General features: G+C 44.5%; 2 protein-coding genes across 5 annotated transcripts in view; both read left to right on the top strand.

Annotated features, from left to right (window-relative positions):
- inpp5b (inositol polyphosphate-5-phosphatase B) overlaps positions 1-3659 on the top strand; it is a 54595-nt gene extending 50936 nt beyond the window's left edge. For all 4 annotated transcript variants that reach the window (XM_063199088.1, XM_063199089.1, XM_063199090.1 and 1 more), the window contains 2 exons: positions 1899-2010; positions 3181-3659. In XM_063199088.1, the coding sequence (XP_063055158.1) occupies positions 1899-2010; positions 3181-3293 (225 nt within the window). In that variant the 3' untranslated portion in view covers positions 3294-3659. The remainder of the gene's footprint in view (positions 1-1898; positions 2011-3180) is intronic.
- Positions 3660-3909: 250 nt separating this feature from the next.
- mtf1 (metal-regulatory transcription factor 1) overlaps positions 3910-19862 on the top strand; it is a 34957-nt gene continuing 19004 nt past the window's right edge. Inside the window, exons 1-3 of the mRNA XM_063199086.1 lie at positions 3910-4196; positions 6128-6804; positions 19060-19298. Coding sequence (XP_063055156.1) covers positions 6232-6804; positions 19060-19298 — 812 coding nt within the window. The 5' untranslated portion in view covers positions 3910-4196; positions 6128-6231. The remainder of the gene's footprint in view (positions 4197-6127; positions 6805-19059; positions 19299-19862) is intronic.

Raw genomic sequence — 19862 nt, 5'->3', positions numbered from 1 at the left:
GTGCTGCCTGTGCACTTGTCAATATAGCTCTGCTTGTTGGGTTAATTTGAAGGGTTTATTTGCAAAACGGTGTATCTCCATTTTGTAGAATGTTGGGAAATTGACATTTTGTATTGAGCATTCCATTCAGGGTCTCCGCGGATCCTTAAAAAGTCTTGAAAAGTCTTACTTTTAATATTTGATTTTTAAGGTCTTATAAAGCCGTATATATTTCGCCAATTTTTGGAAGTGTGGTATTATATTTATGTGGGAGGTCTTATATTTCATCTGGGTAGCTTGAGTGTAAGAAAAAGGTCTATTTTTTTTTACGCTATAAACCTTATTTAACCGGCATACGTCCCTTATCAAGATGCGGAAAAGTAGATGAAACTGCTCTGTGTTTGTGGATCAGCGCAGCCCGCTGGCCACACAGCGGGGGGCAGCTGCAGACCTGTGGGCAGCGTCTAGCCTACTTGCATGTTCTAGTAGAAACAGTCAAAAAAGTGGTCGAAAAAATATGGATGTGAATCGAGATGGGTAGATAGATGCAAGTTCAGTGTAATGTGGCTTGAGGACAAGAAATAAAACGGTTAGCTATCCAACGCAACGTCGGAATATGAAGCTTGATGTTATTGTGTCGGGAGGACGCATAGCCTAATCATTTAGTCGTTGAGGGTAAGTTTTAAATGTTGTCTATCGTAAGCATGTTAGCCATGCCCTCGCGTTTGGGTAGAAGCGTTTGCTAAATGTAAAGGGTTCATTTCATAAAGTCCATTATGACCGTATTCGAAAATAATTGTTCCTTCATACAATAGCCTACACTTTCAAAATCGCCTCTAGATAAGCTTACGTGACAGGCTATTTGATGCCTCTGTCAAATGCAAAATGATTTCGTTAACATGATGACAGTATGAGGAAGTGAGCGCGAGGCAATACGAAATCGGATGAGAAACAATATGTACGAAGCCAATGATCTGGCGAGGTGCGTAATGTCCAAATCGCTCTGTAAACAGACGGGCAACGGTAAACGCGCTAAATGCTTGTTATGGACATGCTGGAAATCGTTTCCAAGTTGTGCGCTGTTTCTTGCTCCCATCTAGAGAACAACAAACTACAGACAGGCTAAGCTCAAATTAGAACGCTTGCTTCTGCTACCCGTCTCTGATAAAGCGAGCTGTAGGAGGAGACACTGCACTCAGGTCACTCAGAGTAGTCGTACATTTAACCCTTTTGACACCAGGTGTCCTCTCTCCTAATAGCAAAGTGCATTCAACTATTTATCCATCAGAAATGATGAATTGTTGAGCCATTTTTAATGTGTACATTTAAAGGCATTTGATGAACCTGCATCTGATTTTTCCATAGGCCGTCAAAACATGCGTGGGACCCTCAATTTAATGCCAGTTGTCAGTTAACTGACCATATGCATGCATGGTGTCTGTAGGCCTACAGATCAGTTACACATTGCTACTACCCTAGGCTACACTATAAAAGCACAGTAGTCATATAATATTGTTTATTATATATAATTATATACTAGGCCTACATTTCATACAGCAATGCAAACTAATAACATTAGCAATATTACAATGCCTCACCCCGAGCGGTGGTCTTATATTTTATCATCAGAGGTCTTATATTTGTCTTAAAAAGTCTTATATTTGGTGATCCAAAATATGCAGAAACCCTGTCCATTGCATTGCATTGTAAAATGCATTTTGTAGAGGTTTAAAAAGTATGTTCCCAAAATATTTGAATGGCAAGAATTCACACAAAGATGATCAGACCTTAGAACAGTCATTTCCAATAATAAAATGCAAAAGTCAAAAATGGTGGATACACCGTTTTGCAATGAAACCCTTCATTTGTCCTTACAATGTCCTTACATTGTCATTGACACACCTCTGTTACGTTGACAGGTGATTGACACGCTACCTCAGTGCCACAAAAATGTGTTTATGTCGTTAACGGAGTTCCTGCGAGGACTGCTGAAGCACTCTGCCTGCAACCGCCTGGATGTCAACATCTTAGGTAGGCCTTGGGTAGTCATGCATGGCATAGTTTTCCTGATTAGTTGGGAATTCACGGATTGCACATGTATACAATCACCACAGAAAGCTCAAAATGTGATATGAATGTTTTCATGATTTCTGGCATTTGACAATACACCCCTGTGAAGTGAAAAAACTGAGAGTGAAGCAATGCAGTGCTCTCACTTCTTTATTTCTCCATCTAAGTTATATTTGGCGTCTCGCTCAATAAGAATCAGCAAATTCCATTCCACAAAGCAGAACTTTACAGACTTGAAGTAGAGCCATTAGTTTCAGTTTGTGTTGTTTTTAATGTTTAACTTCTCTCTTGTGCAAAGCGCCATTGCAGTTGCTGTAACTGTGTGCAACACACATGCAGTGTTTCCATGCTGGTGTCAGTGTCTACCTCAGATTCTTTCTTTGGTGTATTGTAAACGTCTGTTAGTTTATTGTATGCATTTATTAATTTAGTCTAAATAGAGTACATTCTTTTTTTTAGTTAAGCCACAGCAGCCAAAAAAAACCCAAACGTTTCAATCCTTCACAGGATGAATAGCTGTAGGTGAATTAGATAGCAGCCATTTACACCTCCCATGTAACCAAATTGACGATCGGAGTTCCAGTTTTTCTTCTTAATACTTTCCCCCCATTTCCCAACACGCGGAAATTAGCTTTCTCCTTCTGAAATATTAAGCAGTTTCCTTTTTTGTATTCATATTTAATTTATTATTAGGTATAAAGTCCATTCAGAGGCAGAACGCCATGGTGTTATTAATTTTTAAGAGTGCTAAATGGAAACAACGGAGCTAGGGCAGTGGAGGGACCTCGCTAAGTTCCCGGAATATTTGTGAAAAGCAGTTCAACTAGATGCAGTATTGCCAGGCCAAACACACACTGCATAACTGTATCAGTCAGCAATATTTTCCTCATGTGCGTGTGTAGAAATAATTCCAAGAGAAGTGCAAGGCCTGACAACACAAACAAGATCATTATCTATTTCCTGCCCTCTGTCTTGCTTGCACACACAAAGCTGTACTGCTTCCCTGCGCAATGAACGTTAAAATCAGATTTGGTGCAACTTACCGTGAATTAGTGGTCCATTTTGAGCATTTTGTACTCTGCCACATGCTGTTGCCGTCAAACTAATTGAATTAATCTTTTCTCTCCCCAGCCACCATATTTGCTGCCTTGATGCTGAGGTCACCAACGAAGCAAGATATCATCCAAAAGCGGAAAATACAAGAATTTTATCAGCATTTTTTGACCCAGGATCTCAATCTGTAGTGCCCCTAGTTTATTTCTTTGCCTTTTTTTTTTAGCTGAATGAATCGTTATGCTTTCATGCATATGTTATACAGTATGTAATGTATATGTCTCTTGAATGGACTTGAATTGTCCATGATTTGAAGCTATGTACTGCAAAATGATGTTTTTAGCTGTTGCAAACAGCTTTTATTTTATTACAGTGTAGAAAGTGCCTAATGTATATTTACCAGCTATTTAATGATCCGATGTATTTGTATTTTGATGCCTGTAAATACAAAACCAACTACACTTTTATATTCATGTATAAATAATTGTGCATAATTCTGTCATGTTGAGAATTATTTTTCCCAATGTGGAATCACTAAAAAAAATATTTTAAGTGAACCCTATGAGTTTGTGTGTTTTCCTGGGATTTTAAAGATAATATTAGCAGGTGTTCTAAATAATTTCAAATGGTAAATACTGTAATGCAAAAAAAAAAAAAACTAGTGTGTGTGTGTGCGCGCGTGCGTGCGCGTTGGGGGGGATATGAATTGTAAGCACACTCAGATTTGTACAGAATAGATGCAACAACATTTTACATAATTGACAACGCAGTTTTTTCGTCTATATGCCCATGCATGCCCATAACTTTTCTACAATATCAATGAACTCGTGCGATTGTGTGCAATAATGTAGCCAGCATACCACTCAAATAACTTAACAGTTACTAGGGGTGTTGCAGAGTCATGCAGAGAGATGGAGTGGAGAGCAGCACTTGACATGACTCACTGTGGTTGACTCAGTGGAATGAAGGCTTCCCGTCATGCTCCGAGCAGGAAGCTGAATTTTGACGTTGTTTAATCATGGTACTGTTGGGGACTCGAAGCAAAGAAAGTATTCGCAAGCTGTACGAAACGTTTTGGGATATTTTCAACACTGGTAGGTGTGAAATAATTTCGCTTCGAATAGTTCTCGAATCATAATCTAACTGCTGTTGCTTGTGCTGGTAAGACAGTTGTGTGTGTGCGTGTTGCTGTATCGCACAGTTTCCCCCTTGGTGTGTTCATTACATATGAGCAAGCTAGCTAGTTAGCTCTTAACTAAAAAAGATAGCGCCCAACAGATGGTAATACATGGGTCTGTTAGACTAGTCGGTGTTGGCATGTAAGTTATGTGCAAGTGCTCATCTGTTTTGTTCCAATAAATACAGTTGAGGTGTGTGCCGGTTTGTTTACATCGCATTGCAGTAACCTCATTAATAAGTGAGCAAAGCTAGTCCGATTTAGCTAACTTGCTAGCTTTATGGTAAATCAGCTACATAGGAGTGGCACGAAAGACTAATGAATAACGAGCTGACTGACAATCCGATGGATTATGCATTTACATGACCGTCAATTTGTGTAACTGTGAAGGTGCCCAGAAGCACAGTGGTGTTATTCAAATACATTCCGACTGACACAATTTTGTAACCTTTCACCGATGTGTTTGACTCATAATGCTATGGTAGCTAGCCACAACACACGCTAGCTTCAAGCTTAGAACTTGGGATCCATTCAGTCATATGTGGCAAAGCAAGGATAACTTCACCAAACGTTCTATTCTTCAAGTAATTGGGTCGTCACATTGTGGAAGTCAGAAAACAGACTCACTTCAACTGTGCAGTCGGTGTACACCAGGCAGCCGATCTGAAAATATATTAATCATAGCTGCATACATGGCGTTCTGTGTCAAACTAGGTCTCGTGACTTCTCAGTGGATGCATTTCGAAAGTTCTGGAACACGCTCTCGAGAAACCTTTTTCTTCCATTTATATTGATAGCTACGTCTATGTCTAAAAGACAAGGAAACAATAGGATATCGCTATACTTTCTCTCTAGGTTTGTCAGTTAGTGATTGTTTTGTCGAAGCCGACATACGGTCGATTTTGTGCTGGGCATAGCCAGTCGGAACCTTGCAGCCACAATTTTAAAAAATCAGGAAAATGTTTTCTAGTAGCCTATACTAAATCAAAATAGAATTGTCGCTATCGCTGTGCTATCGCACTGCTGATAGTGTAACACTTTTCGGCCCTTGCTGAAAGAATTTGGGAGTATTCCATCAAATGCTAGTCATAGCATTTCATTCGGTTGTGTTGTATGATCTTTAGTTTGTGTGTGGCTGTCATGTGTCGTGCAATACAACTTGTGTTTATTTTTTATGTCGCAAGTTTGTTTGCTAAGTCAGTGCTACCACATCAAACATACAGTAGGCCTACTTTTATGATAGCCGCGGCTGTTTATCTTGCATTGCATCATATTGCCAAGCACATTTTCCTCTATCGTTGTAGCCAGTACCCACTCCAACGAATGACAACAATTATGAACTGAAGCTTTTTTTTGTGAGGAAACAAAGCCTCACCACGGAAATATACCTTTTCAGTCCGGTGTTAATCATTTGCCATTACAACCTGTCACACAACGCCATTTACATAAAGTAAACAAAGTAAAGCAAATATTCTATTTGCTCCCAATGCTCTGACCTCAATGGATTTCCAAGTGCCTGAATATCATATCACATCAGTGCCATTCAGGATGGGTCATTGGATTGGAATGGGTCTATGGCAGAAGTCCTGCACCTAAAATAACATGTCCTGTGTACAAGTGTACAAGGTTGTACTTATTTTAAATTGAGCTGTATCTCACCTGTTCAGGTCTGACTCAATGTCTGGTTTGACCTCTCTGAGTGACTGTGCAAAGGAAACTGTAGAAGACCGCATTGCAGTTTGGTGTGTGTGTGTGTGTGTGTGTGTGTGTGTGTGTGTGTGTGTGTGTGTGTGTGTGTGTGTGTGTGTGTCCTCATCTTACACCTTTCCCCTCTTGTTCTCTCCTCAGGTAACGGCAGCTGGTGGCCTGCCACTTGTGCGTGAGCTTGCGAGCAAGCGAGTGTCGACGGAACCCGTGGCCTTGCCTCGCCTCGCCTCTGCACACGGGCCATCATGGGCGAGAATGGCTCCCTCGCCGACACCGCCATGTGCTACCAGGAGGTGGCGCTGGGTGGCGAGGACGAGAAGATCGCTGGCTACGACGACCACGACAAGGACGAGGACGAACACGACCTCGACCACGACCTCCACGACGACGACGACGGCGGGCCGGACGATGGCGACGACCTGATGATGCACCCCTCCACCTCCACGTGCATGGGGGGCGGCCGCGTGTACGACCGCACCACCGTGCTGATCGAGCAGGACCCCATCCGTCTGGACGAGGAAGGGGAGGAGGACGGCCACTGCGGGGCAGACTGCGAGGAGGACGGCATGGCGTTCCTGGCCGAGGGCGAGGAGGGAGAGGGGAACGAGGACGACGATGATGACGAGGACGAGGGCATGGACGGCTCGCTGGTCTTCATGAGCGACCCCGAGGGCATGGCACACGGCTACGTGCACCACACCATCTCGCCAGACCAGATCCAGTTCATCATCAACCCGGGCTCCACGCCCATGCCACGCAACATCGAGGGCGCCACGCTCACACTGCACTCTGAGTGCCCCGAGACCAAGCTGAGAGAGGTGAGGCGCTAACCCAGGGCAACACATCAGGATGTTGAATGGGTAAAGGCTTGACTGATAGTGGGGAAACTATATTGTTTCCTCCACAGAGGCAGGGTAGCAATAAGAGGTCACAAGCAGAACAAAAGGACAGGAGATTCTAATTAGCGTTGGGATCACCATGTAACCTGTAAAGCCTGATTTACGCTTCTGATGCATAACCTCTGCGTCCGTCAAATCGGTGTCTGTGCGCGACCACGCCCCCCGTGCAGAGGCTCTGCGCCCGTCGTCGAACGCCTCAAAAAAATCCTGACTATCCGTCAGGCGGATGCGAAGGACGCAGACAAAAAGGCGCTGTGATTGGTCGTCTCGCTACTTCCTTGTTCTTGTGGCAGCGCAGTGCCTGTAGTTAGCAAGCGCAAACCTGTCTATATTCTGTTACTATTAATGCCTTCTTTCTATTGCGTGTAAATGTATGAAACTACAAGCTAAGTAACAAACAAACACAGTTAAACACTCGCGGCACAATGCCTGTTGTCTGACTAGCCTACCATAGCCTGTTGTTCTCTTCCACATAATGTAAACACACATTGGCAGAGTCAAATGTTTCCTTGCTTGCATTTTCTGCACGTAAAAACAGGCTGGGTATGTCAAATAATGATAGCAGTACATTCCCTTTGCAGTTTGTGTGAAAATACTTTGCAAACTGAGCTAGAAAGCAACATTGCTTAATAATGGCCGCAGTACTTGCAATCTAGTGAAGGTAATTGCGCCATTTCAAACGTGGCTGGCGACATGAGACCTTGGATGCAGATGCATAAATGCAAAGCTGGTTTAAGACCACTCCCAAGCGACATTTGACGCGCTCAGTTGCTGAAGTCTAATTTGCCCTTCAGGCAGCCGTGGTTCTAATGGTTCAAGAGTTCGTCTTAAGATCAGGTCAGAAGGTCACAGGTCGCAATCTCACCCTTGCATCTCCCTACACGTCCATCCATGACTGAAGTAAGCTTAAGGCACGTAACCCCCGTACTGCTCCAGGGACTGTAATTAATACCCTGTAAATACCTGTAGGTCGCTTTGGAAAAAAGAGAATTGTAATGTAATGCAATAGTCCTCACAGTAAACTCTGTCTGACGCGAGACCCAAGTGAATTGAAAGCCGAGCTGCTAACTAGGTCAGTAGCAAATGTTTATGAGGCTTTGGGAGGGAGTTTAACTTAAGTTACTGTGCGTGTATGCCGAGGTCATTGAAAAAGTTTTGCCTTGAATTCTCTTCATTTGTACTGGACTTGACATTGATGCGTTTGATTCAGTCAATCATAGAGCGGCTCTGGCTTGTCAGCCTGGGACATTTGAAGATTGGAACATTCCAATTGTTTTTCGCCAAACCGAGTCATAGCTCATTAATTACCATCATAACAGCTGACTTTTTAATCCCTGAAATTCGCTCTGGTCGCCCAGGTCCTTCGCTCCTGGCAAATTTGCTCTGGTCACTCAATTTGCTGACCCTCCATAGAGAAGTAAGGACATCTGGCCGCGTTATATACGCATTTGGTGTACAGTTGGCCGCTTTCGGTGCACAGGCATTTTCCCCGTTGCGCTTTGCTAATTGGCATCCAATACTACCGCACTACTTCATATCCACCATCTCCATGTGCTCCCATGGTCATAGACCATATCCGATAAGCCCTTAGTCAAAACACGGTCCTCCCTTATCGTAAGTTTATTGTTTATTGCCATCATCACCACATCCTGTTTCACCCCCACTACTATCGCCTCCATCGGCACTACTTTTAAACTCATGGCATGAATTGGCCATCATCATCTGCTCCCTTTCATAGTCTTTGGTCACCACCACCACCACTACCACCATTGCAATCAGCACCATGACCACGTTCATCTCCTTCCACGATAAAGAGATCGGCGCAGATAAATTCCGTAGCACAATCGAAACTTGACTCTCCCGCTTCTTAATTAAAGTTTATGGTTGTGGAGCGTTATACCGTGTTCCCTCACTATCTCTCTTTCTGTTCGTTTATTGTTCTGTCCGTTTGTTGTTTGTTGTCCTCCCTCGCTCTCATTCTTGGAAGGAGACTAAGCCAGCAACTTAACCCGTCCCTTCCATTCCATTCCCTTTGCTTTCAGTTTGTACAGCTACACAGGTCTCCATATTTGCACACCGACCCTGGGACTGTATGACAGTTTTTGACCCCGTTTCCTTTGGAATCGTGCACGCGCGCACACACACACTCGCACACACGTTGTCATGCACCATGTTCTCATGTTAGATGGCAGCCAGTGCAATGCAGGTAGGCAAAGAGATGGAGGCCAATGCAGGAAGACTGGTGGGAATGATAATTTTCTCTCTCTCTCTCTCTCTCTCTCTCTCTCTCTCTCTCTCTCACACACACACACACACACATAGACGTGGGGGTAGTGCAGGTAGGCTGGGAGGCAACGAAGAGGGACTGCTTTGGGAATCTATTGTCACACACACACACACACAGACAGGGACAGTGCGGGTAGGTTGGAATGGTGTGGAGAGGCACTGGTGTGGGAACGAGCGCCTGTTGTTTGTTCAGAGTGGTACGGCTCCCTTAGTGGCTAGCAGCACTTCCTCTTCCACGGGGCTTCATATGATAGATCGCTATCATTTAACATCACACACGCTCTCTCTCTCTCTCTCTCTCTCTCTCTCTCTCTCTCTCTCTCTCTCTCTCTGTTTGTCTCTCACTCTCTCGCTCTTTCTCTTGCTCTCTCTCTCCTCTCTCTGACACACCACTTGTCGCCCACACCTATCTCTCTCCCACACACACATTGACACTATACAGTACAACACTCTGTTCCCTGTTCCCTGGCTAAACTCTCGCGCATTAGCGCCAAAGGGGTGCTTCAAGTTGTTGTTCACCCCCTTGGCAATTGGATCGCTGGGGTGTCCCCCCTCAGAGGACCCCAGTCCTTTGAGCTGCTGTGAAGCGTTTGCACACAGGCACAGTGATCTACGCTCACAACTTTGTTTGTTTGCAAGGCTCAGGATTATTATTAAGCCTGTGGTGTTGTGTTTACTTGTTCTGTTTTGCACAGCAATTGTTCTCGTTGTTGCTTAGTAAGTAGTTCCATGTTTTGTTTCCTGTTGTCATGTTGGTTCGTAAAAGGTGTGTTGTTGTGAGGCAAGCCCTTGCCGTGCCATTTTTTACAAGGTGGACGTGGACGTTATATGAGACCTATTGATGTTGTTTGCCGGATGGGTCATTGTGATGGTGGTTTCTTTATTTGAGCTTCTAAGGGAGCTGAGCCTTTAGATGACTCAATCAGTCCGCGCGGCCCCCCCAAGGCAGCCACTGAGGACCTGCGACTGAGTCATCCCTCCTGATGAGAAATCTTCGCTATCGCTGTCCGCTGACCGGCCCATTTGTCTCATGCCACTGACGGCGTATTGTGGCAGGGCAGGTCCATATATCTCAGAGAGACAGAGCGAGAGAGTTTAACAGCCTCCTGTTGTTCAGCTCTTCCTCTTTTTCCGGGGCCATCAGAGAGAGAGAGAGAGAGAGAGATAAATGGTGAGGGAGAGAGGGATGGAGAGAGGAGAGGATTGTCGAGACGCCTCTCCAGACAACCTTTAGCCCTCTGGCTTTACCCCATCCATGGCACAGGACTTGGACTAAGTCATAAGTCTGAAGTCATTCAAGCGAGCCAACTCAGTGGACCGTTCAGACCCAGTAGAGACTAGACGGCAGACCACTATTACTGTGGAAAAGACACAGGCTGTGTATTAATTAGCCTAGTTGTTTGTATGGGTACACATTGGAAAAGCAACAAATGGATATAATCATTTAAGGTGTTGACAAACAAGGTCATGTTGCCTGTTTGGGTTGCAAAAGGATGGAAAATTTTAGGCAAGTTTCCTGAAAATTTCGATGGAAACTTTGGTATGGGCATTTTGGGAATTTTCAAATTGGTAACTTTGCACAGGAAAATTATGATAATTGTGGTAATTTATGGAAATTAATTGAATTTTGTTACATTGTTGGTTAGAACTGTTGCATGTAATGTACCAACAACATGCAATGACAAAATAATGTATTTTTCTGTTTGGAAAATGTCATTTTTATGAAGTAATAGATGCTGCAATATTGTGTGACATTTTCTGACTGAAACCATGTATACCCAGTAAGCTACAAAAAAAAAAACTGAATCGAGATTTTATGTTTAAAAATCTTGATATGACATTTTTGCCATATCACCCACCCCTAGTTTCCACCTTTTGAAAACTGATTGAATGAGCGAATTGGCTGCAACAAATCGACTACTTTCCGGACATGGGATATGCGTGTGTCTGGTCTAGCATGGTGACTTGGTAACCCAGATGGGCCATGCAGTGCCAGAGAAGCACAGACCAAAGACCAAAGAAATGAGTGCCAGAGTGTCCCAGTGCTATATATTCAATTGTCGTTCAGCTTGCAGGATGTTTGGCTTGTTTTATGCTCCCTTCTCCCCATATTAATCTGTTAACAGGTGCTACACACACACACACACACACACACACACACACACACACACACACACACACACACACACATTACCCCTCACTCCCACCCCACTGCTCCATCCTATTTCCTGCCTAATCACATGCACTCGTCTGGGCAGGATCCCAGGCTGCGCTCTAGGCTGGGGCTGTGTAGGGAACCATGAGTCAGTGGTCCATTGGCTCTGCAGTGGAGTGTATTGTAATGTGGAAGAGGGAGAGAGAGATGGAGGCGGAAGAGAGGAGGGAGGAACGGAGAGAAGGAGGTAGGGTGGATGGGGTGAGATGAGGTGGCAGCCCTCTCTCCTCTCCTCATCACATTCTGATTGGTCTGGCAGAACCTGCCTGTACCAGCCTCAGCACCTCCTGTTCCTCCGATCATGTTTCCTGCAGGGGTGTGTGTGTCTGCTCTGCATGCCTGCATACGTGGAATTGTGAGTGTGTCTGTGTCTGTGTGTCTGTGCACACGTTTCCACAAAACTTGGTGTGTGTGTGTATGAGAGATCGCAGCAGGCTTGTTTCCATCTTCGTACACGTTTTCAGGCGTGCATATCATCACTTTCAACCAGTCTCTGTCTTGAAACAAAACACAAACAACCACTTGATCACAGCACATACACAGACACTGACACAAACTGTCTTTGTTGGTGGTGTGTGTGCGCTTGCGTTTTGTTTTGTTGTTTGTTTTTTTGGCCCTCCATGCGTGCAGTCCGAGGCGGCAGTGGTGGCGGAGCATGATGTGACATGAGCAGTAAAGCTGACACGGCGCGCGGGGACAAAAAGGGGTCAGTTGTCCCGGGCAACTCAGAGAGAGAAACTGGGTCGTCATTACATGGTGTGTATTGGGGTGGGAGTACTAAGTGTGCATTATGTTCAGAAAGGTTTGTAGCCCTAAAATGCCTGTTTTTCTTCTTCTTCTTTTTTTTTGATCGAAGGCCATGATTTAAAAAAAAAAAAAAAAAAGGGGAGGGGCGTTGGTGTGGTGGTTCAGACTTTGTCCTGGGCTGCCCTCAGTGACCCTGGTGGCAGGGCAGGGCAGGGCCAGTGTTGCCAGATTGGGCTGCTTCCCGCCCAATTGGGCTGCTTAGGATGACCGTGCGTGGGTAAAAAATGGCATTAAGCAGAAAAACCCGCCCAATTTTTACCATAGAAATCAATAGAATTGGGCAGGATTTAGTGCTTCCTTCCTGGCGGGTTTTGAGCATTTTTTGGGCTGGAAATCATCAGCCTCATCTGGCAACCCTGGGCAGCGCTGTGCAGAATGGGGCTGTGTGGGGTGAGTGATGGTCACCAGCAGCAGGCTGCAGCGAGTGTTCACTTGCTGACTTGACATGGCTGGGAAGGCCTTCGGGGGGGACACAGTGTGTGTGACATTTGAAAATGACACGACTAAAAATAACACTGTGGTGGCGAGCTATCATGCCCTTCCCTCTTTGTTCCCAAGTAACGGCCTTGTGTGTGTGTGTGTGTGTGTTTTGATTGTGGGTCTGACTCTATATTTGCGGGTCTGACTGCTGAATACGAAGCAGAGCTGGTGAATTGCAGGGGTTAGGAATTACCCTCCCCAGGGCTCCAGACTAACTTGTTGCACTGGTTGCACTGGTGTGCCTAAAAAATATATTTTTTAGGTGCACCAGCACAAAATTTAGGTGCACACAAATGTTTTCACCACCCCACACACACATGCACCTCATCTTTAAAAAAAAAAAAAAATAGCAATAATGATTATTATTATTATTTTTGTTATTATTTTAAAAGACCTTGAGCCTTCCATGCAAAGGTGTTGGTTTGGCTCTGAAAGTGGTGGGGACATTATTATGGCAAATTGTCCAGGTTAGCCATTTTTGCATTATGCTTGTCAAAAAGTGTTGGGGAGATGAGCAAGGTTCATCTCAAAAGTGCTATGGACATGTCCCTCCGCGGGCACAGGCACTAGGATTTCAGTCATGGGTAAGCGGTTAGAGCGTCAGACTTGTATCCCAAAGGTTGACGGTTCGGCTCCCGACCCGCCAGGTTTGTGGGGGGAGTAATTAACCAGTGCTCTGCCCCATCCTCCTCCATGACTGAGGTACCCTGAGCATGGTACCGTCCCGCCGCACTGCTCCCTTGGGGCACCATTGGGGGCTGCCCCCTTGCATGGGTGAGGCATACATGTAATTTTGTTGTGTGCAGTGTGCAGTGAACACTTGTGTGCTGTGGAGTGCTGTGTCACAATGACAATAGGAGTTGGAGTTTCCCAGTTGTGCTTTCACTTCACTTCACAGGCTCTAGGTGACTGGGCACATTTCTGGCGAACAGCATGACTCTCTGGCAGCACTCCCAGCAACCACGGCGCCCCCAATCAACCGTTGCCAAGCAACCGTGGCTGGGAAACAGAACCCCCCCCCCCCCCCCGATTTGGGTGCGACACCCCGTGTCGGGTCAGGGTGGCGGAGGAAGGCGTATGGGTCATTATCGCACCCTTCCCAGAATTTGGAAATCACAAGCTGCCATGTCCAAGAGCAGTGAAGCTAATTATGAAGCAGGCTAGAGAAATCTATTATTGAAGGAGTCTGCCCATTCACAGGCGAGGCTAATTAAGCTTCACCATTTCCTTGGCTCCTGCAAGCTGATTTGATGCTTTGCTTCCTCTCCAAGAAGAGGTTGTGTCTTTCTGTACACACACACACACACACACACACACACACACACACACACACACACACACACACACACACACACACAGGGACACACACACAGGGACACACACACAGGGACACACACACAGGGACAGTGGGGTGGAGCAGAGTGTGCTGAGAACGAGGACACACACACACACACACACACACACACACACACACACACACACACACACACACACACACACAGGGACAGCGGGGTGGAGCAGGGTATGCTAGGTACAAGGACACACACACACAGAACGGTTCATTACTGAACTTGGTTGTCTGGCTGTATTGCCCCAGGGTTCATGTTTGTGCTTCATATGTGATGCATAGATCTCAGACTCACTGAGAGCTCTATGGCTGTTTTTAGTAAAGGCCCCCCTTTTCACCTTTAGATTGCTGAAACAAATATATTTTTTATGCTACGAATCTTCCCCCTGCCCTTCAAAGACAAGAGAAGATGCGATACGATAATACTTAGTTGTCAGTTTGCACTAAAATTCATATTGCATCCCTGAGCAAGACTGGTTACAAACAGGATATATAGCATCAAAAGACTATTGCACATTTGTCATGTTCCACATGCATAAGCACTTACTGACAAAAACAGACAGAGGACAGAGGCCTATATACAAACATACAGTATATGCATTAAGGATAGACCGATATATGTATCGGTATCGGGCCGATATTTGCATTTTCTAAGTGTATCGGTATTGGCCGATACGCGCGTGGTTTTGGCTGATACTCAATATTTATTATTTTATGTCATTCGGGTTTTTTAAAAGCACCAAGACACTTTATTTTTGTATTACTTGATTGTTAGACATTACTTGATTGTTAGAGTGGGGGTCATTCCACGCCAAATCAACAAGAGCCCGCGCACTTAGGTCTCAAAAAATTCTGAAAATATTACCAAGTGCACCCATGGTACTTAAGAGAAACACTGTACATTTATTTGAATGTAAGATGTATACTCTCCGTGTTACAGCCAATTTCACTGGGGGAGGGGGGTGCCCATTTTGTTCACACTCTTTTTTTTGTCAAAGTTCACAAGCCCGTAGCTCAATAACTAAACCATGTAGGAAGCGCAAATTTGGCATGCTGGTACATAGATAGGAATAGTTTGTTGCTAAACTGTCAGTTTTGGTCTGTATGATCCTGCATCGTCATAGCATTCCCTCAAAGATGATACAAATTGTACTGGAGTTTTTGGCTGTGCTCTGTTTAGGCCTTCAGAAGACATATTTGTGCCCAACCTAGCCTCTTGATTTTTTTCCCTTGTAGAGACAAGTAGGAACACTCTCATAAAAAGCTACAAATAGAAAGGAAACCCCATCATTGTTTCACCAGAAGACCTCACAAGTCTGACAAATCATTTTGGGTGTCATTTTCAGAGCTCCAGAACCCCTTGTGGGATTGTCCACAGATTTTTATTTTATTTTTTTCTTCATTCTCCATGAATTCTTCTTTTTAAAAATGCCAATGAGACTTGTCTTATGTGATGTTTTCTTTTTTAATTTCCAAGCTGAACATGGTCAACATGCACATTGAGAGCAATATGTTTTCTATGTGTTTCTTCCGCTGCCATCTGCTGGTCAAAAAAAGTAACAACATGACTCTGTGCCTGACCTACTGTCTCTTTTGGTGTGCGAACCTGCTCCCACATTGAACGCTCCTGAAATCATTGAAATTGAAAGGGATACCTGCACCCCTGCACAGGGACTCTCCGGTGATCATGTCTGGGCAAAATTTGCATTTGATTATTTAGTCTTTACATTAAATGTTATCGAAATAATGTTGCTCTCTTTTTGCATTTTGCCCATGTTCAGGGTGGAAATTAAAAAAGAAAACATCACATAAGACAAGTCTCATTGGCATTTTTAAAAAGAAGACTTCATGGAGAATGAAGAAAAAAATAAAATAAAAATCTGTGGACAATCCCACAAGGTGTTCTGGTGCTCTGAAAATGACACCCAAAATGATTTGTCAGATTTGTGAGGTCTTCTGGTGAAACACTGATGGGGTTTCCTATCTATTTATAGATTTTTATGGGAGTGTTTCTACTTGTATCTACAAGGGGAAAAAATCATGAGGCTATGTTGGGCACAAATATGTCTTCTGAAGGCCTAAACAGAGCACAGCCAAAAACTCCAGTACAATTTGTATCATCTTTGAGGGAATGCTATGACGATGCAGGATCATACAGACCAAAACTGAAAGTTTTGCAACAAACTATTCCTATCTATGTACCAGCATGCCAAATTTGAGCTTCCTACATGGTTTAGCTATTGAGCTACGGGCTTGTGAACTTTGACAAAAAAAAGAGTGTGAACAAAATGGGCACCCCCCTCCCCCAGTGAAATTGGCTGTAACATGGAGAGTATACGTCTTACATTCAAATAAAGTAACAGTGTTTCTCTTAAGTACCATGGGTACACTCAGTAATATTTTCAGAATTTTTTGAGACCTAAGTGTGCGGGCTCTTGTTGATTTGGCGTGGAATGACCCCAGTGGGTGTTTAAATGTTACAAGTTCTACCTCAATTTGATGTTTAAAGGAATGTTTATTTTTAACTTGAGACCTGGAATATTTGTCATTTTTTAACCTCCTTTTTTTAACCCATATCGGCCCCAAATATCGGGTATCGGAAATCGGGTATCGGCCAAGGGTGATATAAAAAAAAATCGGTATCGCAGCAGCCATTAAAAAACCTGTAGCGGTCGACCCCTAATATGCATGCATACATACATTACAACCCACATAACATGAAGACATTACCATTGTGGAAAGATAACACTGTACGCTGTCTTAAGACTGATTCAACAGAAGAATTGATTGATGTATGAAGGAATGTTTCAGCCTGTTGTGGTTAAAGAAGGGAACTCCGAAACGCCTACTTGAGGGTAATGGTTGATAATCTTGGTGAAATATGTGTGTGATGTCAGTAGAGATGCATGTCAGAGCATACTGGAATAGGTTTGCTATGGGCAGCCCAAATTATCTTAGAGCAGATTTTGATTTGGTGTTGGAGCTGTTATGACGGAGAGGCTGCTATACCAAGCTGTACTTCCCTAAAGCATAACGTTCTGGATCACAGATGTAAAAAATGACAAGATTATGTGGGCACTAGCACTAGCTAGATGACTCATCAAGTGAATATGACACAGGGCTGGTTGATGAGGAACAAAAAAAAGAATTCAAAACAACAACAAAAAACCTATTCGAGTTTATGTTTATTATAATTTGGACTGAAGAGTAGAATTTCTATTCACAAATTGATTGGACCTGAGACCTTACTATGGGGTGATGAATTGCGCAAATGATTTGAAATATGAATGGCTCACCAATGCTGTCATCAGTAATGATTAACAGCAGACAGTAGGGAGCCCGCTTGTCTAACTGCGGATTTCTGGAATATCAGAGAGGGTATTGGGATTGGTTTCACTTGGGATTGGTTTAATCCGCCTGTAGACGGCAATGCATTCTGGCTGAAAATGCTGCGTGATGGTTAGATTTCCTGACGAACTTACTAAATTTCAGTCATGTTGCATCGACGAGGTGACGTCACATGGTGTCAAAATATGAATGCGACTGCAGACGGACCTTGCAACTCCTGCAGTTGCTTATCCCCGTTGATGCTCTTCTGCAAGTGTCTGCACACCGCCTCCGAGGTCACGCGCCCATGAACTGATTGGCCAACAACTCACTCACGTGTGTATAGGCTCCTTGTCTCACACCCCTACACAAGTTTGCACTGCTCCCCACTTCAGCTCCTCCTCTCCACCTGTCCCCCCACACCTTACACGTGATGTGTTAGTAGATCAAGCGGGTGCGAGCTCATCGTTTCGTGCATATTTGTGGCCGACTTTAAATGCGCTGTATTTAATACCACCCACATCGTGACAAGTTCTCTCTCACGTGCTTTATCTACATCAACCGTTGGCAACAAAGTCGAATAGGCCTAATGTGCCTTATCGTCATATTGGACAATTCCTTTAAAAGGTATTGGGTCATGTGTTGGATGTCTGGTGGTTGACGCAAATTTTCCAACATAGCATTGCAACAGCTGATGAGTGTATAAAATGCCCAAACTAAGTCTTCTTTCACTTTCTTTTTGAGTCCACACGGTGCATCGTTGTTGCACTCCTCTCCCTCAGCTCTCTGCCTCTCCATCCTCCTGAGCTACCGTTGTACTTGCTACCAATGACTGGGCGCTTTTTTCTTTTGCCAATAGACATAATGTGTAGCCTTGGTCCCCCAAAGAAGAAGGTACGGTAGTACATGTGCTCTACTCTTGCTTTTGTTTTAGTTTCTTCATTCTTCCTTTCCTTCTTGTTTTTTCCTTCTTTCTTTCTCAGTGCCATTCAATCAGCTGCTTTTGACTTGGTAATGATTTTGGTTTCATGTTTCGTTGTTATGATGAGGTGGGTATGTTGGTGAGCTAGGCTGTTGATGTGAAGGGAAGATCAGGCTGCAGTCTCCTTACCGGACTCTCGCCAAAGAACAAGAACATCCATCTGGAGCTACGCCATAGGCATAGTTCTCCGAAGATGTGGTTTATTTTTTTAAATCCTTGCACGTGATTGGGGAAACACTTGTCTGACATTTTTATAGTAGCTACTGAAACTACTCGCAGATTTGAAAATAGAGTTAAAATTTCAGAATCAATGTTGGTGAGTGAGTGAGTCAATGCAAGCAGCTATTGTTGTTGAAACAACAGTCCTGTTTCACTTATTTCCCCTTCTCCACTACATTTGAATTTTGACTGTCACGTCTCTGTGAATTCTGTGATTCTGATTGGCTCTACTGCATTTTGGTTTTGGGATCAGGGCGTACCTCAAGGTCTTCCATCCAGACCCTCGTGTGAGCTCACGAAATTGAGCGGAAATACACAAGGGTCTGTTTGGTGAAAGTCAGGCAAGCAGGCTCCCTTTTAGATACTGAGTATACGCCTCTGTAACTTGACATGCCCCCTTTGCTGTTGAGTTTGTGGCTGATGTACGTAGGGCGACATTGTGTGAAAATGTTTTAACATTTGTTTCTTTTCTACTCTCTTTCTTTCTTTCTTACTTTCACATGCTCCCAGGTGAAGCGCTACCAGTGCACGTTCGAGGGCTGCACACGCACCTACAGCACGGCAGGCAACCTGCGCACGCACCAGAAGACGCACCGGGGCGAGTACACCTTTGTGTGCAACCAGCAGGGCTGCGGCAAGGCCTTTCTCACCTCCTACAGCCTCAAGATCCATGTGCGTGTGCACACCAAGGAGAAGCCTTTCGAGTGCAACGTGCAGGGCTGCGAGAAGGCCTTCAACACGCTCTACAGGTCAGTCTTTTTTTCCCCTTTGAATATTGTTTATTTTCGGACATTTTGGCCTTCATTTAGATAGTACAGTGCATATGGAGACAGATGGGGTGAGATTGGGATATGTCAACATGCAGGGCTGCGAGAAGGCCTTCAACGCGCTCTGCAATCATGGATTAATGCAACACATCGTCAATATCTTTTTTTTAATTTAAGGTTTGTTTTGGGTATGGTGTCGTCCTTTATTTAGACTGGACAGGAGAAAGAGATGGGAAGCAAATAGGGAGAGACCGACAGCGAAGGGGAGGGGTGTCCCATGGGCATGCAAGCCCTTTCATGGTCAGGGCCTTAGCACGCTACGCCACGACACCCCCCCCATCCCCCCCATTTGTTCCTCGGTCACATGCACTTTTAGTCACGATGCTGTGTCGGGTGGTTGGCTGGAGAGCCAGTCTGCTGTTTGGAGTGTTCGCCCGCAACTTGGGTCTGTTGATCTTGAAGTGATGTGCCCAAAGCCGTTCATCAGCTTGGAGCTGGATGATGGCACTTGTGAATTGGCTTCCATTGCCTTCCCTCCATGGTTAG

This window comes from Engraulis encrasicolus, chromosome 5, assembly GCF_034702125.1.
Source record: "Engraulis encrasicolus isolate BLACKSEA-1 chromosome 5, IST_EnEncr_1.0, whole genome shotgun sequence".
NCBI lineage: Eukaryota > Metazoa > Chordata > Actinopteri > Clupeiformes > Engraulidae > Engraulis > Engraulis encrasicolus.
Note: the sequence above shows the minus strand (reverse complement) of the source record. Positions and strands in the feature narration are given on the sequence as shown.